The 23,294-nt window shown below is 44.6% G+C and overlaps 1 protein-coding gene across 1 annotated transcript; it reads right to left on the minus strand.

Moving 5' to 3' along the window:
- Positions 1–1,111: 1,111 nt before the first annotated feature.
- Positions 1,112–21,456, minus strand: VPS26A (VPS26 retromer complex component A). Its single transcript, XM_075841455.1, has 9 exons — positions 21,358–21,456; positions 15,831–15,980; positions 10,787–10,862; positions 8,362–8,518; positions 6,991–7,155; positions 5,700–5,806; positions 5,213–5,281; positions 4,591–4,733; positions 1,112–2,309 (listed from the first exon to the last, which is right to left on the minus strand). The coding sequence occupies exons 1-9, from the start codon at positions 21,358–21,360 to the stop codon at positions 2,199–2,201; spliced, it is 981 nt and encodes a 326-aa protein (XP_075697570.1). The 5' UTR covers positions 21,361–21,456; the 3' UTR covers positions 1,112–2,198.
- Positions 21,457–23,294: the final 1,838 nt, after the last annotated feature.

The following is a 23,294-nucleotide window of genomic DNA, read 5'->3' on the forward strand; positions in this document are numbered from 1 at the left end:
ACAATGCAATATAAAACTGGTTATACTCATGACAGTTGCACAGCTTCATAATGCTGAAGGCCAAACTAGAACCAAAAATTTCAAGTTTGAGTGCAGTGAAAGGGATTGTCCATTTCGAGAACCCCTTTTATTTTTTTTATCAGGCCTGATTGGGAACTTCTCCCCTTCTCACAAAAAGTTAGAGGACCAATGCCATATATAAGTTACACGTGCATTGATTTCAGTGTGCACTTCTAGATCATTCCTCCTGCAGAAAACTGATCATGGTGACAGCAGCCAAGGGGTCCTAGAAGTGGAACCTCATGATTGGCTAGTTCCCAGAGGACAGGTCCAAAGCCAACCTTCGTGTTGGTTTAAGTGGTCCCTGCCCTGAACTGGCTTGGCTGTCCCTGCAGAACTGACACAGGGGGCGACACTTTGTTAGGGATACAAGTTTAATAATGACCAATGTAATGGCTCAGCAAGGTCAAAGATCAAGACTGGATTCATTTATCAATGCAGAATGACTATTTTACTAGTCAGGGAGAGAATTTAATGGATTCCATCTATATTGAGTTGTGCAGGTACTGGAACAGCAAAAACAGATCTAAAGTTCAGAGACCATGCACACAGAAACTCACCCATCTAGACGCCCTTGAGTGCAGTGCTGTATTGTACCGCACTCAAACCGGTTTTGAGTAAAGGTTTTTTTGATTTAGAAAACCCATTTTCAAAAAATACCCTATTAAGAAAATCTTCCCATTCAGGACCCTCATTTGTTAGCCAAAGCAGGTCTCAAACCGGAGGACCAAGCACATCCATGCATTACAAGGTCAGCCCACTTTAATGAGAACCGTGTAATGCTTCATTTTCCCTGTGGTGGCGCTGCAGGGGAGTGGACCAACTGCTGACCGGTTCCCCCACATTACATCAGACTGCTCTGGGCCTCAACAGCAAGACAGCTGATCACAGAAACCTTCTTCAAAAAAAATATCCAAAGTGGACAACCCTTTAAATGAGCTTTTGAATCTAAAAAAGGTGCCAAACCGCTGTTTTCCAGATCTCTCTACAGCATCAGCACGCAGCAGATCTGGATCTTTGCTCGTGAGTTTCTAATTTCACCTTGTTAGGGAGGTTTCACACTCCCTTTACAGCTACAGTTTTAAGCAATGTGACAAAAGTCTCTCAAATAAGACTTTATCAGGACACCTCTTACAAGACAGTTCATTAAAGGCATAACACCAGAGATCATGTCCTTTCCGACTAGGATATTAATCTCTAATGATTGACTGCCAGACACCAATTCAGAGGGAAGACGAGAGTTAAATCAAATGCACACGTCTATATCTGCCTGCCACCACTACACATTTGTTTGGCAGCGTGATCCAACTGCAATCTAATGTACATTGGGGGCTTAAAAGTTAACCCTAGTATTGCCCGTCTACAGTCCAGAGTAAAAGGTACACATCGTATCACTTTTCAAAAATGCCCAGAATACTCTTTGTGGTTGGTTCTGAACCGGACAAAAATGTCCACCTTAAAAAGACCACGAATAGCATGGAAGGCAAAGGATGTTATTTTACCTAGTGATTTGTAATCTTGATTCTCTATTATGAAAGTCAACATACAAAAAAAACAAAAACAAATAAAAAAAACACAACACATGGGGTACAGGTGAAAGACAGAACACATATGGCACATTGGACTTGGACTAACTGCATTAAATAAAATCGACGCATACACAGAAAGGTCTTCAAAATGTTTAATAAAGCCTTCATTTCTAAAGTGAATCCTACGATTTTTGGGATGATTCACAGTAATTTGAGACCTGCCTGTTCAAAACAAATATAAATGGATTTGCTGCAAAATGAACAATGCAAAGAGTGTATATGAACACACAGAAAATTGGCTCTGGTTTCAATGTACACCAGACTACATGCATGAGAATACAGTGAGACATTTGTTTGATGCAAGTTCCAAATGCAGAACCCAAAAATTAAAAGTTAAATGAGTAATATAAAATGCTAGTCTGAGAAAGGTCCAGTGTTTCGGCAAAAGCACTTGGTATTTATATATGTACAAGTGGAATTACATACAGACCCGCAGAATGTTTAGTGTGGTACAATGAACAGCAGTGTCAGATGAAGGAAGACGATCTGATGGAGGTTTGGCCTTTTCCTATCTGGTTCTGTCCTTCATCTGTTGTGGGGTACACACGTCTAAATCTCAGGCTGCTCAGCTAAACCTGGAGGATCAGGGCCTTCATATCGTTGGTGAAAATTAGTTCTTTTCCTTATCTTCTCGGGTGCTTTTCTCCACAAAATTATCTCCTGTTCAAATTTTCAGAAAAAAGAAATACAAAAACATTAAAGTTCTCACATTTAGGCCTCATTTACACGAGCGTGTGCGTTTTGCGCACGCAAAAAAACGCTGCGTTTTGCGTGCGCAAAAGGCATTTGACAGCTCCGTGTGTCATCCGTGTATGATGCGCGGCTGCGTGATTTTCGCGCAGCCGCCATCATAGAGATGAGGTAGTCGACGGCCGTCACTGTCCAAGGTGCTGAAAGAGCTAACTGATCGGCAGTAACTCTTTCAGCACCCTCGACAGTGAATGCCGATCACAATCTACACCAACCTGTGAATAAAAAAAGACGTTCACACTTACCATGAACTGCCTGCTTCCTCCAGTCCGGTCTCCCGGCCGTTGCCTTGGTGACGCGTCCCTCTCTTGTCATCCGGCCCCACCTCCCAGGATGACGCGGCAGGCCATGAGACCGCTGCAGCCTGTGATTGGCTGCAGCCTGTGCTTGGCCTGTGATTGGCTGCAGCTGTCACTTGGCCTGAATTGTCATCCCGGGAGGTCGGACTGGAGGAAGAAGCCGGGAGTTATCGGTAAGTCAGAACTTCTTTTTTTTTTTTACACGTATATGTATATTGTGATCGAAAGTCACTGTCCATGGTGCTGAAACAGTTTAAGTCTTTCAGCACCGTGGGCAGTGACTGTCTCCTGACGTCGCGTACCCGAACATTTTTTGCCGGGTTCGGTTAAAACGAGTTCGGCCGAACCCGGTGAAGTTCGGTGCGCTCATCTCTAATTTGACACTCCGTTTGGATGTTTGTAACCAGAAAAGCACGTGGTGCTTTTCTGTTTACATTCATCCTTTTGACAGCTCTTGCGTGATTTTCGCGCATGCAACGCAGGACCGTCAGTGTGGCATGCGTTGTTTTCACGCACCCATTGAAGTCAATGGGTGCGTGTTGCGTGAAAAACGCAAGAATATAGAACATGTCGTGAGTTTTACGCAACACACTCACGCAGCGCAAAATTCACGCATCGTCTAAACAGCCCCATAGACTATTATAGGTGCGTACGACACGCGTGAAAAGCACGCGCGTCGCACGCGCGTATAATACGCTCGTGTAAATGAGGCCTTAGTCTTATCTACATTTAATATACTACATAAAATAGGGTCTGCTTTTTTTTACCCCAGAAACATCACCACTCTAGAGTTAACCAATAGACAAGAATAGTACAGTTTCTGGGGGTAAACAAACAAAAAAAAACCCAACAAAAACAAACTTTTCTAATCCTGAACAACACCTTTAACCCCTTAAGGACACGGCCAATTTTAGCCTTGAGGACAGAGCAATTTTTTTTACATTTCCCTCTTTGCAACCCGACGCTCATAACGCTTTTATTTTTTGTACGACGTAGTTGTATGAGACTTTGTTTTTTGCGGGACGAGTTGTACTTTATGTACGTACCATTTTTTGGTACAAATACATTATCGTTTAATTTCTATAAATTTTTAATTAGATTAAAATGCAGAAAAAAAGCAGTTGCGCAGCAGTTTCAATATCATTTTTATTTTGTAACTAATGTACTGGCATAGATCTATATGTCAGTACATTAGCCTGTTACTGATCGTACACAGGCAGTTGTTAGGGCATACCTCAGTATGCCCTAACAGGAAATATGTTCAGACAGCCCTGGGGTCCTTCACTGGACCCTGGGCTGTCTGGCCATACGAGTTGTGGACTTTGATCGCGTCACCATTATTTTCTGTGACGCGATCAATGTGCAGTCCCCTCTCTTTGAACGCCGCGATCAGCTTTCATCGCGGCGTTCAAAGGGTTAACAGCGGAGAGAAGATGTTTCTCTCCTCTCCGCTGTCAGAGCGGGGCCGTGGCTGTGTATTACAGCCGTTGCCCCGCTCTCGATCGCGCGCACAGACGGCTGTCACACAGGACGAGTATGCTCGTCCTAATGCGCGAAGTGCTCGCCGCTCAGGACGAGCATACTCGTCCTGTGTCGGCAACCAGTTAAACAATCTTGTGTAGCGCGGAGACACAAATACAACTTCCAGTGACAACTTGTGTGCATGCAGCTACATGTACTAAAATGGTGGTTAAAAAAAACCAAAACCCAACAACCTTCCCAATGTCCTATTAAGAAAGTGCTACGCTAGCAAAGTGGTGTCCACAACATGTAATGGGTATTCCAAATGTAAAAAACAAAATAAAAACCATTTACTTTTTTTTTTATGCTACTAATATATAAGTAACTGCTTTAAAAAAATGTCAAGAGTTTCATAGAATGCCATGAGCTACCTGTTGTTTAAAATATCTTCTGTCTTCCTCATCGACAAGGACTAAGTTCAAGAAATACCTCACAGAAAACTTTTTGTTTACGTCTCTCATTGTGGGTGTGGGGTCATAGCCCGCAAGGAACAGCCGGATGGGAATGGACTCTCCTGTGAAGTAAAAAATATGTTAACAGATCCAGCTACTAGTGCAGATGTTAACATCCCAACCCCTTCCAGAAACTTTATACAACATTAAAACGTGATTAAGGACACCTTTACCTGACAAAAATCCTAAAGTACGTTCTGATCATAATACAAGCAATAAAATGCATCCATTGTTTAGTGTCCTTTTAATTTAATCACCCACATTAGGCGTGGAGATGCATTTAGCACAGTGGGCAGTACAGTTTGTGGCAAATGTACGACACCCGAAAAGTCTTGTGTACGGGTCCTAATAATAACAAGAGGACCAGCGCTCGAGACTCCTGGACCCATGCGTGCTCTTAGCGTCTCTACATGCCTGATGTTCAATCGAGTGGAACAAGGAAGTTCTAAAAGGCACCAACATTATCAACCCAAAAAGTTAATGAATTGTAAAACTGAAAAACAACGCACAATGAAATGTGAACATTTATGAAAAAGACTACCTTTAACTGGAGCTCCATCCATAATTTCATACTTTGCAACAGTTTCTGTTTCAGTTGTAGTGCTGGGTCCTGGGAAACAAGAAAAAAAAAATAAATAAAAAAAAAAAAGACAGGCTACATATTACTTGGCCAGAATCCTTACAGCCATTTCCATACTTAATAAGCATCTCAGAACCCACATATGGAATCATGAGCAAGCCTACAATTACTTCTAAGTTACCAGAAACAGGTCTCAACAGGTAAAATGATGTTTGGAGCCACTTTTAGGCTTTTTAATAGTATAATTTATCTGGAATCAGAGCGGAGCATTATATCTTTAGAGTTCCCACGACCGGTTACCCCAGCCGTTCAAGAAACAGAAACCGATATCTAGTCACTAAATTGTGGTCATAGCGTGTCGGATTTGTTCAGCAGAGTACAGACAGAGACACCTGTATAAAAAGAGAGAGTTCAAATAGAGAACGTAATAAGAGGAAATAAACTTTACCTATTCCAGTAATTTCCTTCTTAATCAGCTGCAATTCCATGTGCTGTATTTTTATTCTGACCAATAAGAAGTAAATTTTCCCAACAATGACATCTTTCAAGTGATACCTTTGAAGCAAAACAGGGCAGAAATTTTATAAACCAGATTGTGACGACAACATACCAACAAGGTATTTATAAAATAAAAAGGACATGTTACTTGCGGATTGATAGCAGTCAGACCCCCACAATTGCAAAAATGGAGGGGCCACTGCATTCTGTGGAGCACCACATGCTCCCGAATTCTTTTTTTGCATGGTACCATGGCCATCCATGCGCTGTGATGATACCACTTATTTGAAAGTAGTTCTCTAGCAAGGCTTCAATAGACCTCCGGCTGTCAAGGTAACCAATTGACACCCCGGAATTTCGTCGCAAGGGGGGGGGCTTATCCAGACCATTGCAGGTGGGCGTCAGCAATTTGAAACAGCTGGCACCAGTTGCATATGGTGTGGGCTAGCGTAAATTCCGCTGTAACAGTACGTCGGATCTCGCCAAAGGATTAAACACGTCAGTCAGTCACTCCCTAGCCTGAAATTAGCCGCTTATAGACAATACACTATATGCAACTGCATAGCGAGAGAAGAGAGATCAGATGGCTTTTAGGTTAAAAGGCCCTTTTACACATAGTTCCCGATCAGCAGCCTATGTAAAAGTGCCCAGCGATCAAAACAAACATCTTGTTTTGTCATATGATCACATCTTTTATGCGTTGGTGTAAAAAGAATAAAAATAATTATATATAGATAGATATCAATCGACGCTCGTTTAGCAGCAGAAATCTGCTAGTGTAAAAGGACGCTTAGTGTCCCTTAAAGGGGGTTATGTAGGGACCAAAAAAGTAGTTGTGTACTCAGTGCAGTATGTGAGTACACTCTCTAATATACATTCCGGTCCCCCCTCGCAGTGATTATGAGATAAATTTATCTTTATAGCGCTGGCAGGGGAGCGGAAGTCTAGTTGCACAGTCTTCCTTTATGACGAAGCAACTCTTCATCACGTGACCGGCCCCGCCGTAATCTATGTACAAGCAGTAACTACATAATCAGCGTGACGGGGCACCGGAATGTATATTAGGAAGTGTACTCACATAACGCAACAAGTACACTGCTAATACCCATCACTCCCCACATAGCCCCTTTAAATAAGGGTTAAGAACATACACTGCATGGTTGACACAGACAAATGAAAAAAAAATTATGCTGGTACTTGGATAAATTACTAAAAGATAAAAAATAAATAGAAGCACTCACTTGGATTTGTTGTATTCAAATTCTATGTGCAAGCAGTCCTCTATCCCAACTTCCATTTTGATAGAGTTGTTGACATCTGGATATGTGGCAAGCTGGTGAACTATTAAGTCATATTCCTTCACCAAGTCTGACAGACGTCTCACTATTGTCACCTTCAAGAAATACCTGGAAAATCAACCAATTTAACCAGTGATCACTACCAGTGCCGGTGAGCATCAGATTAGTAAACGGTAGTAAAGGGCAACGGTCACCAGCATTTCACCTATTAAATCAGCAATACCAGGAAGTAGTGGTGAAAAATCATTTCTATATAACCTGTAATTGTCTTCTTAGTCAGCTCTGTATATTTAGGAGGAGGGGAGAACGGTAATGAACTTGTGATAGCAGCGGCCGGTGAGCGAGAAGTTCAATAGGTGAAATGCTGGTGACAGGTTCCCTTTAAAGAGGCTCTGTCACCAGATTTTGCAGCCCCTATCTGCTATTGCAGCAGATAGGCGCTGCAATGTAGATTACAGTAACGTTTTTATTTTTTAAAAACGAGCATTTTTGGCCAAGTTATGACCATTTTTGTATTTATGCAAATGAGGCTTGCAAAAGTACAACTGGGCGTGTATTATGTGCGTACATCGGGGCGTTTTTACTACTTTTACTAGCTGGGCGTTCTGATGAGAAGTATCATCCACTTCTCTTCAGAACGCCCAGCTTCTGGCAGTGCAGACAGTGTGTTCTCGAGAGATCACGCTGTGTCGTCACTCACAGGTCCTGCATCGTGTTGGACGAGCGAGGACACATCGGCACCAGAGGCTACAGATGATTCTGCAGCAGCATCGGCGTTTGCAGGTAAGTCGATGTAGCTAGTTACCTGCAAACGCTGATGCTGCTGCAGAATCAACTGTAGCCTCTGGTGCCGATGAGTCCTCGCTCGTCCGACACGATGCAGGACCTGTGAGTGACGACACAGCGTGATCTCTCGAGAACACACTGTCTGCACTGCCAGAAGCTGGGCATTCTGAAGAGAAGTGGATGATACTTCTCGTCAGAACGCCCAGCTAGTAAAAGTAGTAAAAACGCCCAGATGTACATACACAATACACGCCCAGTTGGACCTTTTACTTTAAACATGCCCACTTGGACTTTTGCAAGCCTCATTTGAATAAATACAAAAATGGTCATAACTTGGCCAAAAATGCTTGTTTTTAAAAAATAAAAACGTTACTGTTATCTACATTGCAGCGCCGATCTGCTGCAATAGCAGATAGGGGTTTCAAAATTTGGTGACAGAGCCTCTTTAAGTATGCCTATGAAGGAGATTTGACAGAGAATGACCTCTGCATGTACAAGCATCCTGATAAATGACATGACAATACATACCTTAATCTTACATTTGAACCTATGTAGGACTCATAAGGCTTCTCAACTTGCATGAATTCAAAATCATAACTTCTGCTTTGTGTCAACTCCCCAGGCAAGGCTAGTTCTTTGACAAGGTTTACAAACTCATGTGTATTGCTTTTATCGTTGAACAGTTCTAAAACACAGAACAAAAAGTATAAATAATACATAGCAAATTTCAATAAAAAACATTTGGTTACGGTTTGGCAAAAAAACAAAATCGTATTTGAAGTACTTTTAAATAGTCGAAATCGTAAATTCAGTCTCAATCTGCGGGAAACACAAATTGTCTAAGTATTTATAAAAATAGGTTTTTAAATCGGGCCTAAAAAAAAATTGGAAACTCATTTATTCAAATACATGTATCTTACCAATTTCCCTCCGTTACCACTCACCTTGGCCCACCACCACTTCTCATTTACAAAACATCATAGCACATCACTTTATTATTGCAGCCAATTGCTGCCCGCAACCATGGCCAGGTGAGGGGTCGTCACTATGGATGACATGATGCAGGAGTGGTGGGGAAAGACCACTTGTGAGGGGGGGGGGGTGTTTATTTTTTATATTTTAATCCCACCTCTTTATATTAGAGCATCAGTGGATTACCCTTCTGCTAGGGCTTCACGGTGACTTTGGCTGCGACACAAATTGCATGGCCACAGATCGCTCTGTTAACGCAGCGTCGTACCGGCTCCATCGCAGTTATGAAAGTGAATGTGGCCGCGTTGTGATCTGCAGGTTGCAGTGTCAGGTCAGAAGCAAGAATCCAAACAATGGATTTCTTGCGACTGTCGTGTCGCAGTCTCCTGCGGGCTGGAATGTGGACACATTCACTTTCATTACTGCAATGCAGCCAGTGCGACACTGCGAAAGCACAGCGACCTTTGACCGTGCGGTCTGTGTCAAGGCCAAAGTTCCTGTGTAGCCCCAGTATAACAGAGCTATACTAGCGAGTGTAATTGCATCCGCTAACACCCTAAAGTGCCAAAACACAGGGGCTGGAATAGAAAGCTTTCTGGTTATGCAGTCACATGGTGGATCTTATGATCCCTGCCAGACAGCAGCTTAGAAAGGAAACATGAAATACACCTCTCAACTCTTCATAAACCGGAGTCACAGACTGCATAATAGCGGTGCGGGGCCAGATGTACACGTGTATTAATATGTCAATTCTGTGTATTTGTATGTTAGGCACTCTGGAGTTACACTTTATACCACTTATACAACCCTCTAATGTATGGGTGATCAATAGAAGCTTCAGTGCTCTACAAATTCATCTTTATTGATTTACGATAACATATGGTAGATGGTATCATTTCATAGTGGTCCCTAGGCCGGTTTTCTTATAACTGTTAAACTGAAAAAAAAATCATTTAATAAATTATTTTTATATGAAAGAACTTTAACATGGATCACTATAATAATTGTACGCAACTTCACAACTTTTAACCTCTTCAAATACTTTTTTTTTTTTTTTATCAGAAATACTATTGGAAAAATGTCTATCTAATTATTCTTTCAGTTAACCTGTTCCCCGGCAGGGAACAGGTTAACAGAATCTATAGTCAATGATGCTCTGCAAGCACGAACATCCCCCTCTGCCAGTCACCACCTCAGCCGGTCTCTGCTCTCGCCTGCAATGTTAGTGTAAATTGCAGCAGGGCCAGGCAGATAGCGCCGAGCGAGCACTGTGGGGCGTGATGACATCATAGTCTCGGAAGTCTGAGCAGGACCCTGTCAGTACCGACCCCACGATGGGGTTTTAAATAAGTGACATTAAGGCCCGATTCACACGACCATGATTGGACCGTAACAACTGCGACCTGCGGGGAGGGGGGGGGCGCGACATGCGAGGAAAGGAGGGGGGGGGGCGACCCTGCATGCGAGGAGAGGGGGCGGGCGCGACCCTGCATGCGAGGAGAGGGGGCGGGCGCGACCCGCATGCGAGGAGAGGGGGCGGGCGCGACCCGCATGCGAGGAGAGGGGGCGGGCGCGACCCGCATGCGAGGAGAGGGGGCGGGCGCGACCCTCATGCGAGGAGAGGGGGGCAGCATCTACAGGGCGGTGTGGCTGTATACTAGGAGTTTCTGCTTCCCCACAGAACTGCTGTTCCGCCCTATATCATTTTGTGCACTGCAGAACAGCAGTTCCGTAGGGAAGCAGAGACAGACCGGGCACAGCTTGTCAGACGGGGCGGAGCTTCCTACTGCAGGACAGCGTCACTAAAGAATTGAGTCAACGATTCAGTTAAAAACAGTTGCGAGGCCTTGACGGCAAATTAATCGCGCAGCCCTAGTGGCCCCTAGGTAAGCATTGTTGGGACACTTGTCAGTTTTTGCCCATATTCCCTGTGCAGTATTTTTATTACCAAATTCTATATAATAGCGGTCATCATGCTCACCAATTTGTCCAACAAACTCAACTCGTATTCCTTGGTGCTCTAGTCTTTTACCAGGTTGCCTAAAGACAATATTGACCTAGAAATAAAAATAAAGATTTGAGTTTACAAAATATACAATCCAAAATGGAAGATCTCAAGGATATCAACATATTTGTGGTAACCATCCACACAGAAACCCACCTTTCACCGATGCGTTTCATAACCGTATAACTCACGGAAAAAGAAAAAAAAAAATGGAGTATACATTCCTCCCTCTCACACCCCCCTCCTCTAGGCCCATCTTATAAACTACCATAGAGCATAGCGCCGAAGTAGATTTGGGTCTGTCACCCATGTGCCCCACCTCTGGTGGAAGGTTCCCTTTTTAGTTTAGTTTTCTATCCCAATCCTATACTCCTATCTCTAACTTCCATAATTCTTGGGATATTAGGGGATTTCCAACCACCTAAAATTAAGCTTCAAGCAGCATCAAAGATCTGGGGGATCACCCATCTGGCTTCCTTATTCACTTTTTCTAAAATTAAATTCAGCAGGACGGTTCACTTTATGCTAACTAATGCTTTACCATCTATTTTATGGAATGGCATCCACTCTTTTATAATATCTAATACAAGATTGTTTATCGGGGCACCTAAATCTAGCATGGAGAACAGCTTTAGCTGCCTCAATGACCAACCCCTCGGCAGGCCACCTGCCATCAAATCGGGGAGTCCCATTCCCACTTCCTTTAATGGAAGGGTCATGATTCTATCTGCAATGCGTACTTTACCCCCCCCCCCCACACACACACACACACTCACACACTCACACGAAGTGCAGCATTAGACGCCGTAGTTCATCCACAAATTTACAAGTGAACTTCAATGGGATGCACCGAAATGTATATAATATAATGGGGAGCACAGACATTTTATATGCATTTATCCTAGTGACCCAAGAGAGGTTAACGCTTGATCATTTTTGGAGTATCTCTTTGACCCTGCTCACCAACCCAGACTGGTTTTGCTTGACTATATTTCTTATTTCTGGGGCTATTGTGACTCCCAGATGAGAAATTCCAGTGCTTACCCATTTAAATGTATGTTGAGCGGCAGCAACTGTGATTTAGTTTAATTTAATCTATAGAAATAAACCTTGGAATATTCGGCTAGAATATATAATCATGTTTTCAGTATGGGACACTATTTCCAGGGAGCAGGGAACAACATCATAGATAACTATGATGCCATTAGCCCGGCTCGCTGAACTGTGGTCAGTCTGGGAAATATGGCCGACATACAGCCTGTATATCACGGACATAACACGGTCGTGTGCACGAGGCCCAAAGCCGCTGGGTCCTACCGTACTAAATACGGACCTAGATATAATGCTAAACCAAAAGTCCTAAGAACAGCAGAGTAACCTCCCTGTATGTGGTAAACTGGTGTTATGGTTCGGGTCACGGGAGCAATTTCAACAGTTCGTTGAGATACTGAACAATGGAGGTTAGGAATAAGATTTACTATCGAGATAAGCGGCCACTCTATTGCCTTTCTTGATCTGAAAATATGCATAAACGAACTTGGGGGCATTTGGAGTACTCCATCACAAACCCACCTCTACTAACAGTCAACTCCACTGGCAGAGTCATCATCCCTTGCCTTTGCTTCAGAGAATTCCCAAGGGGCAGAATTTTAGGGTCTAAAGGAACGGTTCTCGGACCTGAAATTCTATAGTCAGGCCAAGGGGCTTCAAGACAGATTTCTATCCAGAGGATAATCTTTGAAAGTACTACAATCAGCCTATAAAAATTAGGGATGCACGATGCATCGAAACTTCGATACTTTTTCGATACCGTACACCCCCAAACGGGTCGATACCGTTATTTCATGTATTTCGATACCAAGCTGCGCAGCCGCACAGCTAAATATAGTAACACATGAATGTATGAGAGCGGCGCTGCGGCTTTGTAATACAGCCATTGCCCCCCCCCCACCCTGCTCCCGAGTCCTGACAAGTGCGCGCCGTCAGGATGATGCGATCAGCGATGCACTAATGAGCGGCGGCACTGCAAAACACCCCCATGTTCTGTCTTCAGTGCCTGCGCCGCCGCTCATTAGTGCAGCGCCGGCCGCATCACCTCATGCTGACCGCACGAACTTGTCAGGAGCAGGGCAATGGCTGTATTTCACAGCCACAGCCTCGCTCTTTAACGGCGGAGATCATAGAAATCTCTCATCTCCGCTGTTATTCCCCTGAATGCTGCGATCAAAGCCGACTGCAGCATTCAGTGGAAAATGAAAAGGGGGGGGGGTGCCCCTTGGATCGCATCACAGGAATCCCTGTGACGCGATTGAGGGACATACCATATATGGGCAGACAGCCTATGGTCCAATGAAGGACCCCAGTGCTGTCTTACCATATATCCTGTTAGGGCATACTTAGGTATGTTCTGACAACTGCCTGTGTTCTATCTGTACACAGGCTAATGTACTGGCATATAGATATATGCCAGTACATTAAAGTTTAAAAATAAAAGTAAAAACAAAGTAATATTAAATGTAAAAAAAAAAAAAATACACTTTTTTTTACAATAAACATTAAAATAAGTCTCAATACATAAAATATACACATTCAGTATTGGCGCTACCGTAATAACCTGCACAACAATTTTTTTGCATCATTTATGATGTGTACGCTGTAAGAAAATAAAATAAAAACTGCTTTTTCACTTATTGTGAGGCTCGAGGTGTGATGATGAATTTAACATCCATGTGCCTCACATTAATAGTAATTAACCGCATCATGTACCTTACACATTAACCCATTATGACTGAGAAACATGATGAGGTTAATTACTATTAATGTGAGGCACATTCAAAATTCATCACACCACGTGCCTCCCATCAGAAAATGGAAGAACTTACTTTTTTTTTTATTACAGTTGGCAAAGTATCGTTTTGGTATCGAAAATCGCAATACTACACAACAGGAAAACACTAGGAACCAAAGGCAATGAACACAAAACTAAAGATCCAAAAGAGAGTAAAACAAGGCTAGCAGAACAAAAAACAATTGAGACAGGATAAAACTGAACAACTAAAACAAGACCAAACAAGGGCTGAGGAAATGCATGACAGAGCTGAAAAAACACAAGACTAGGCTGGTGACACCATCTTGCACAGAGTACAGAGAACCACAAGCAAATACACAACATCACCAACACCCGAAGAGTCCATTCAGACATTGCGTTTAAGGTGCGGTTAAAATCTCACGCGTTTCTACCTCCATTATGTATTTTTTGATGCGGTTGCGATGAGAATTGCCACCAGATCTAAAAAAACGCGTGTGGTTTTCCAATGCGGTTTTAAGCGCACCTCAACATCTGAATGGACCCGAATGCTGAGGCCAATGATTCTTAAGGAGAGGTAGACCAAACCAGAAGCTCTAGCCAAGTGAGCCTCAGTGGCTCACATCATTGTGGTCATCTGACCAGCGATAATGAGTCAGCTATGCGGAAGTTGCCTTAGCAACTGCCCCAGCTGCTGATTAATATCTAGAGGACGAGCGTGCAGGAACAAACCTACTGCTCATAACAAATATTTGTTGTTCTATCTGCTCTCAATATTATTGTCCCAATGAACCAAGAAACGCATCAGGGCATGACATCTTTTTTTTTTACTTGATTGCATTTAAGAATTGGCAACTGGTGTAGGCTACTTGTACCTAGGAATTGGTTATTGTACCGATCTGAAAATGTATTACTGTACTCACTTTTAGGCATTTTGTACGTAGTAGACCTTTACTACAGGAGGTTTTAGAAGGGCTGCCCTTTTCACTGGGTGAATACTCTGCTATTCTCAGGCTTTGATTTAGGGGACTACATATACTCAATACTGATCCTAATAGGTAGGAATCCAGGTGTATCAGTTACCCTTGACCACCCTCCTCAATCGTTTTGCCCACATGGTAAGTTAGCCCCCTGATTTATTTATTTTTAATAGTTGATGACTGTCTTTTTTTGTGACAAAAGTTATGAACATATTGTGAGCAAGCTATTAAAAGTTATGTTTTAGATGTTTTTGCGTGTCAGTGATAGTTTTGATGCTTTTTGCAAACAGATTTCTTCATGGTCTCAGTGAAATTATAGCACCCCTGACACTTTTTCCCCACAACCTACATCATGGCATGGCTTTCAAGTCATAGCGTTAGCAACTGATTTACTAAAAGTTCTCTGCCAACCTGGCGTAGTTTAGTAGCTGCGCTGTATTCCTCAATGGACTACATTGTAATTACATGCTGGTGTACCATCATTGGGAAACGTTCACTTATATGCAAAACATTAAAAAACAAAAACCACATAAAAAGTTAACAGTGGGCACACAATGTGATCACTAGACAAACTTTGGAACCTTAGTCTGGATTCACATGAGCACATTACGTCCGTAATGGACGGAACGTATTTCGGCCGCAAGTCCTGGACACACTGCAGGGAGCCGGGCTCCTAGAATCATAGTTATGTACGACGCTAGGAGTCCCTGCCTCTGCGTGGAACTACTGTCCTGTACTGAAAACATTACAGTACGGGACAGGACAGTTGTCCGGCAGCGAGGTAGGAACTCCTAGCATCGTACATAACTATGATGCTAGGAGCCCGGCTCCCAGCAGTGTGTTCGGTCCGGGACTTGCGGCCGAAATACGTTCCATCCTTTACGGATGTAATGTGCTCGTGTGAATCCAGCCTTAGTCGGACAGGTTGTGTGCAGCTTTTGCAGTACTGCTAAATGAATCAACTGAATGGAGTCCTGTCTGTCAGAAGTTTTTTTTGGAGCGCTGGTATTCCGGGAGATCAATCATATTTTTGTAAATATACATAATACCTACGTGTGTGTCCGTTATATGCAGATCCATCTGGCAATTTTATTTCTACATTTTGTTACACTGCAGATATCAAGTCCCCTGTTTTCCCTTCATGAACACTTAAGGATGTTGGAGGTAAAGGCGTTTGAGAAGAAAGCAGTGTGAACTACTATTTCATGGCCGTATAATGTAATGTATCATTTACCTTTCCAGCTACTGACTCGCCATCATAGAACAAGAAGTGTTTTTCAATTTTGCCTTCTTCGGTTTTAATCTCAGAAAGTTTCCTCGTTTCTGCATCATTGAGCACAACTTCAATCTCACAAATCGGACCAAATAAACCGCTCAGAAAACTCTGCAGAGAAGTAAGAAGTTAAATGGCAGAAACAACTTCATGACCAAAATATCTACAAGTCAAAACGTTTATGTAAACCCAAAAGAAAAGGATACACCTTTGCACGAAGTCCATCACCCTGGACTGACCGCTGATTACGAGCGGCACTAGTCAGTATCTAAGGCGGGATTCACACGACCGGGTCGGGTCCGAGCCCGAGTGCCGGCCGGTAAAATCGGCCATTCTGCCCGGCCGGTTTGCATAAAGTTATGCATCCGTGCCGGGCCGGGCAGATCCGGACAGTGACATCAGCGGCAGCTCCTGAAGGGGAATCCCCATGTGTTCGGGGATTCCGCTTCAGGAGTTTCCCCTGATGTCACTGCCCAGATATGGACAGAGACATCAAGCGCTCTGTCCAGGAGCGGAATCCCCGAACACACGGGGATTCCGCTCCTTCAAGGAGCTAAAGTGCGGCTAGCACATAGCAGAGCGGGGAGATACCTCCCCGCTCTGCTATAGTGGCGTCGCTGCAGTAGTAGCAGCCGCAGCAGCTGCTGCTACTAGCGGCGCCATCTAAGGTGTCGCCGAGCCAGGGTGCTTTTAACAAGCAGGGGAAGGGAGCCAGCGCAGCGCTCCCTCCACCTGCTGCACACCCCGGCCCTGCAACACAGTGTGCAGCGATGCCATTCGTCAGAATGGCATCAACTCCTCCTCCTCACATGCACTCTGCGCTGTGAGGAGGAGGAGATAGAGCGCAAGCCACGGGAAACCCGGCCATCACTCGGAACACATTCCGGTGATGGCCGTGTAATACCCGGCCCCATAGACTTCTATGGGAGCCGGGCGGCCGGGTGCCCGGGCAAAGATAGAGCATGTCCTATTTTTTGACGGCCGGATTTTCCGGCCGTCAAAAAATCGGTCGTGTGAATAGCCCCATTAGGGGTCTATCATTCCTAATGCAGCCGGGTGCCGGCCGATTTATGAACGGCCGGCACCCGGACGGGAAACCCTGCCGTGTGAATGAGGCCTAAAGCAGCACATTCTTAGATGAGAATATTTGTACTAATACCATAAAGCAAACTAGGGAAAATTTGTTGAATGCAGAAATGGATGCGACACCTGAGAAGCAGCCATTTACCCTGCATTGACGCTTTAGGGAAATGACTTATTACAGAGCACCATGACATCAATGAATCCAAATAAGGCCTTATTCACACGGACGTGTGCGTTTTGCACGCTCAAAAACGCTGCTTTTTTGCGCGTTGCAGTTCCGTGTGTCATCAGTGTTGGCTGCGTGATTTTCACGCATATGCCATCCTTATGACACGCGGTTTTGGGGTTTAGAAAAAGAAATTAACGAAGTGGTTTTATTTTTCCCTTCATTTCTTGATCTACTGTTGCATGAATAACGCGTGACACATGGAAGTGCTTCCGTGTGCTGCGCGTGATTTTTCACGCACCCATTGACTTCAATGGGTGCGTGATGCACGAAAAACGGGCAAGTATAGGACATGTCGTGAGTTTTACGCAGCGGACACACGAAGCGTGAAAATCACGGAATGTCTTAACGGCCCCATTGACCAACATAGGTCCGTGCGACGCGCGTGATTTTCACGCACGTATCACGGACGTTGAACACGTTAGTGTGAATAAGGCCTAAGGGTGTATGCTCTCCTGACACTGCACAGTGGCGTGCTGCATATTGCTGCCAAACAGTGTGCATTTTTACCGAAAGTGACGCATTATTCAGATACCGTTTCAGGTTGGATGTTTTTTTTCCATGTGACACGTGTACGAAGTGTTTCACCTTTAAGAACCATGAGGCAAAACAAATTCATGGAAAAACTGAAGTAATTTCCATTACAATGCCAGTTTGTGTAAACACATCCTCAGATCACTGCACCAGTCAGAAATCAGGGCAGGAGAGGTGGTCATGAGATTCTTAATAGTAAAACAAAAGGCTTTGGCCCTGTAATATTAAGCAACATAGAAGATATTAACTACTTCCCGCACTTCAGCGTACTATTATATCGGGGAGAGCAGGTCATTCCTGCGAATCACCATAATAGTACGTTGCAGTGATGGCACAGGAGTGGTGCCCGAGCGGTCACTTGATTGTGCCAAATGTACTATACAGCCAAAACCCCGTTCTAACAGCAGCCAAGTGGTTTCACAGAGGGTGTGGGCTCCAACTGTAAGCCCGTCGGCACCCCCGAGAAGGAGACTTGCAGGGTCAAAACTGCTGAACGCACCAGATATGAGCCCTGGAAACTGTAGCGGTCTCCTGGATGGACGCTACAGCCGTCACTCAACAGCAAAGGGGAAGAGTTCTGGAGAGCTTATTTGCAGAGAGTTGAGGGCACTTCATTAGGGAACGCCCAAAAGGCACTAGCAGCAGTGGCGCCCCGGATCAAAATTTGTGTTTCTCGCTCATGCTGCTACTAACACCCTACACAAAAGGTCCATTTACACGGCTTTTCAGGGCTCCTATCTGGTGTTGGCAGCAGTTTTACAGCGTCAAAAACTGATGTCACTCCCTTTAAGGGGTTAAATGTAAACGTGGTAGGACCCCTGTACACGTCAAACATTCAATGTACAGTAAGTGCAACGAATGATCATAAAAAGGGTTTGACTATGAAAATTTGTCAAATTGCCAATTACATGCACAATTTCAAATCGGCAAAATAGTGAAGAGATGTTTTCACCGTGGAGATGTAGAAACCATCAGATAACAGAAGATCTCTTTGCCTGGAGAATCACATGACAAATAACAGTCACATATCTGATCTTCCACTGTATCGGATGTAAAGCTGCTGGTCATGCTTTCTGGATGATTTGACTGGACTAGCACTTGAATATCAGTACGGTTAGTCTCAGATAATCAATTGCACACGAAAATCATAGCGATAATGGTAACCGTCAAAGAATACCCTACTGGCTGATGAAGCAGCCAGCACGTTCAGAGACAGTCCTTTATATTGGTAAAGAGGGATCAAGCACCCCAAATTGTATAGAACACCAATGCTACACCCAGATTTCTGAACTGGGGGGGGGGGGGTGGTGAGCATTAGTGGGGAACATTACTTTATTAGGACATTTTACACATGCCCTAAAAATAAAATATGCGGCATCAGTGGGCAATAGACACTAGGTCAGTTTCACACAGTCGTAATACAGCATTAAATAGTCAGTAATGTGGCTGCAACAACAACCGGTGACTGACCGTGAAGCAGTAACATATCGCTCTTGCTTGTAAAGGCAGCAATGAGTGTAGGTCATTAAAGGGGTATACGTCTACCCATCATAGACATTTATGGCAAGTCAACAGGATGCTAATGTCCTATAGGTACGGGTCCTTACACATATCTCCAGAACGGTCTACCACATCCAAGCGGGAAATGAATGGATGCATGTGCGCGGCTTTCTTCATTTAGGTCTATGGGAGTTACAAAAACAGCAGAGCAAGCGTAACTCTGTGTAACCCCCACCACATGGAACGGGCTTTGGGGGACCCATTAAACGTATACGTCATGAACAGGGTCATAAGAGTTCATGACGTATATGTTTAACGTACACCATTATACACTATGCTGATGAATGCCACTGTTTAGGCATGTCACGGCCTTCATGTGGATGGAGTTTTATAACCCCCTCAATGGGAAATGTACTGTAAATTGCAGATATTCAGTGCAGAATCGGCACTGAAAGTCTGCAGCGTGTGAATTTAGGACATGTTCAGTATTTGATGAGGATCTCGGTGCGGAATACGCACATTAATCCTCATATTTCGCTAAAATTCTACATTTAATGCAAGTGAATGGGGTATTGTTTTGGGGTCTCCCAATCCTATAGCTGTTAGGGGAAATAAGGCTTAGCATGTTGAATTTCGGCATGCCCGATTCTTTGTTCCCGGGAAGTCTGACAGGTGCTTTTTCCCCCCTCTCCCCATTGAACATACACACGCACGAGGAATAGCTGTCGGACGACAGCTGCTGAAAGTGTATGCGCAGATTTAGATAAAGTGGCACACCAATTTAAGGGGGCTTTTATCATCAGTAGAAGCTGGCGACACCTACAAATTTCTTGCCACCCATTGAGTTCAATGGGAACCCATGTAATACATTGAGAGGTATGCGGAGTGGGGTGCCTTTCTAGGACATCCATATTCCCTCTAAAGAGGTCGGTCTTGTTAGCAGGTCCCCTTGAGATTGCCTTCACACAGAAGTATTACCACTCCTGGTGAGGACTATATAGGAGCAGATCTCATGAAAGAAGTTGTCTCTCCAGATATTGCATTACTACAACTCCCAGCATGCCGCAGATTGTAACCCTCACAGGCAGGGTCCTTTCTCCATCAGTACCAGTCTCATTTATTCATTAAGCTCATGTTTATTGTACTTGATTTTATTGTTTCATTATCCCTTTTTCAAATGTACAGTGCCCTGGAATCAACGGTGCTTTAAAAGAAATAATATGCATAGGCTGAGAGTTTCTAAAGAGCCACAGGTTGGAGACAACTGCAGGAGCGCAGGAGAAAACAATTCAATGCAAAATAAAGGACCACATTTAAAGGAAAACTCCAGAAGGTTGATAAATAGGGGACTTTATTAAAACTAGTGCAAGAGAAAATTGGAAACGTTGCTAACAGCAGCCAATCAGATTCCAGGTCTCATATTCCTGGAAACCTTTTCTAAAATGAAATCCGCAACCTAATTGGTTGACAGGAAGAACTACTCCACTTCTCCTTTGCACAAGTTTCGATAAACCTCCCACGAAGTCTCTGCAGCAGGTCGCCCCTGTGCCCTCCACCAAACCCTGCCTGCAAAAAAATAAAATGCTATACCCCTGCTCAGAGCATTCACTCACTGGTTGCTGCGCCTGTTGCTAAGAAACAGCCTGAACTTTTTGAAACGCTAAATAAGGAGGGACTTTATAAGGAATGATTGTGTAGGGACTGTGAAGGACACCTCCAGGAGTAGTCACAATGGAAACCTCTAGGTCCCTCTATAAGAATAGCTGTAGGCGCAATGTCCTACTATATGGGTGTTGTCAGCAGGGTTATCATTACCAGGCATGGGCCCTGTGTCCTGCCCACACCACTGCCAGCCCTCCCTAAGCTGCACACTCATTCCGGGCACAGAAGTTTCCCTGCGCTGTACAGGAGACTACGAGAGCGTCGTCCACAGCCTACAGTGCAGCGTTACATGGACTTATCAGATGTCTATGGGAAGTTGTGCTGTACTTCCAGCCGAAGTATTAGGACAGCTCAGGCCGGCTGTCCCACCCCGCACTAGGCCTTGGCAAATCCCAAGCCTATAGTCCTGTGCACGCCGCTCTGGCCAATACTCTCCTCGGCCTATACAGGTGGCCGCGCTCCCCAGCGTCTCCGAACACTCACCATCTTCTCCCTCCAACCGAACCAGACCCTCACCGACCTCACAGCTCCACCCGCTGCCGCCGTCACGTGACTCCAGGGGGCGGACACCACCTGACGCCACGAGTCCCTTGTGACCGGTCAGCTGACTAGAGAACCGTGTGAGGTAAACAGCCGCGAGGCCGCAGTGTAAATTACGGAACCGCTGCGCTGCTTGGCGGCTTCTAGTCACTGGCGCTGCCGTCTTCCGGGGCTGTGAGCCTGAGAGAAGGTGTCTGCGGTAAATTGAAGCCATTTTAAAGGAGAACTCCAGATTTACATACAGAACTCCCTTGTCATAAAATCTAAATCTCCAGTAAATATAGAGCTACTATTACCGCTCCCGCCACAGGGGTGACACTCAGCTTGTCCAAATTCCTGAAAGGCAAATTTGTCTAGCGATGCAGGTCTGACAGACTGCCAGATAGTTAGACAGGACACCGTACTTCTATTTACTGTCTGATGACGTCTGTTCTAGTAAATACTTGTATTCCCTATAAAATAACAGCAGCTTTTCTTACACAGCTGCATTGTGCTGTTTCTCTGTTATTCTTCCTGGAAATGAATAAATGACTTGACAGTTGTGTGTTCCCATTCCACTTGTCATCAGCATCAGGCTGTAGGGAGACGCCCCATTGACAATTGAAATCGTAACACCCAGTTATCAATTTTTTCATAGATTTCCAGAAAGTATAACAGGAATAACACAAAAAGTTGAAAGCCCCTGACGTCTCTGTCCATATACGGACGGTGACGTCAGGGGGTCCCTCCAGGAGATCGCGGGGCCGAGGCTATTAAAACTCTAATTTCTCTGTCTTGCAACAATAATTCGCTATGTAAGGCTTTGTTCACACCTGCGCCTTGTCATTCCGTTGTTTTGCTTTGTCGGAGGAACAGAACAAGGGAATACCGGAAACGACCGTTCAGTTGCACCACGACCGGCAGCCGACGGAACCTATTGGACTTTAATGGATTTCATCGGGGTGTCCGTGGTTTCAGGGGTGTAGGTAAAGGCTCACGGGCGCAGGTGCAAGAATTCAACTTGGGCCCCCCTACCCCTCCCCGACACCACCAGACCCCTGCGCGTGCCTATGCCCAGCCACCTTGCCCAACAGCCCCCATGGATGCTCCCACATTATAATGCCCCAAATAGCTGCCTCCACATTATAATGCCCTCACACGGTATGCTGCCCCCCACACAGTGTAATGCGCCCATAGCTGCCACCCACACAGTATAATGCCCCCATAGCTGCCCCCACACAGTATAATGCCCCCATAGCTGCCCCCCACACAGTATAATGCCCCCATAGCTGCCCCCCACACAGTATAATGCCCCCATAGCTGCCACCCACACAGTATAATGCCCCCATAGCTGCCCCCACACAGTATAATGCCCCCATAGCTGCCCCCCACACAGTATAATGCCCCCATAGCTGCCCCCACACAGTATAATGCCCCCATAGCTGCCCCCACACAGTATAATGCCCCCATAGCTGCCCCCACACAGTATAATGCCCCCATAGCTGCCCCCCACACAGTATAATGCCCCCATAGCTGCCCCCACACAGTATAATGCCCCATAGCTGCCCTCAGTATAATGAATTTAAATGCATCTGCTTGTAAAACAGAGGGTTCTACCGCACAAAATAGTTACCAGTTCACATTTCCCATATGTCTACTATATGTTGGTATCATTTTTTGAACATTCTTTTATTTTTCTAGGACGTTACGAGGCTTAGAGCATAAACAGCAATTTCTCATCTTTTCAAGAACATTTCAAAAGCCGTTTTTTTTAGGTTCAAGTGGCTGTGAGGGACCTATATATTAGAAACCCCCATAAAACACCCCATTCTAAAAACCGGACAACTCAATGTATTCAAAACAGTATTTAGAAAGTTTCTTGACCCTTTAGGCGTTTCATA

Source organism: Rhinoderma darwinii, chromosome 11 (assembly GCF_050947455.1).
Source record: "Rhinoderma darwinii isolate aRhiDar2 chromosome 11, aRhiDar2.hap1, whole genome shotgun sequence".
Lineage (NCBI taxonomy): Eukaryota > Metazoa > Chordata > Amphibia > Anura > Rhinodermatidae > Rhinoderma > Rhinoderma darwinii.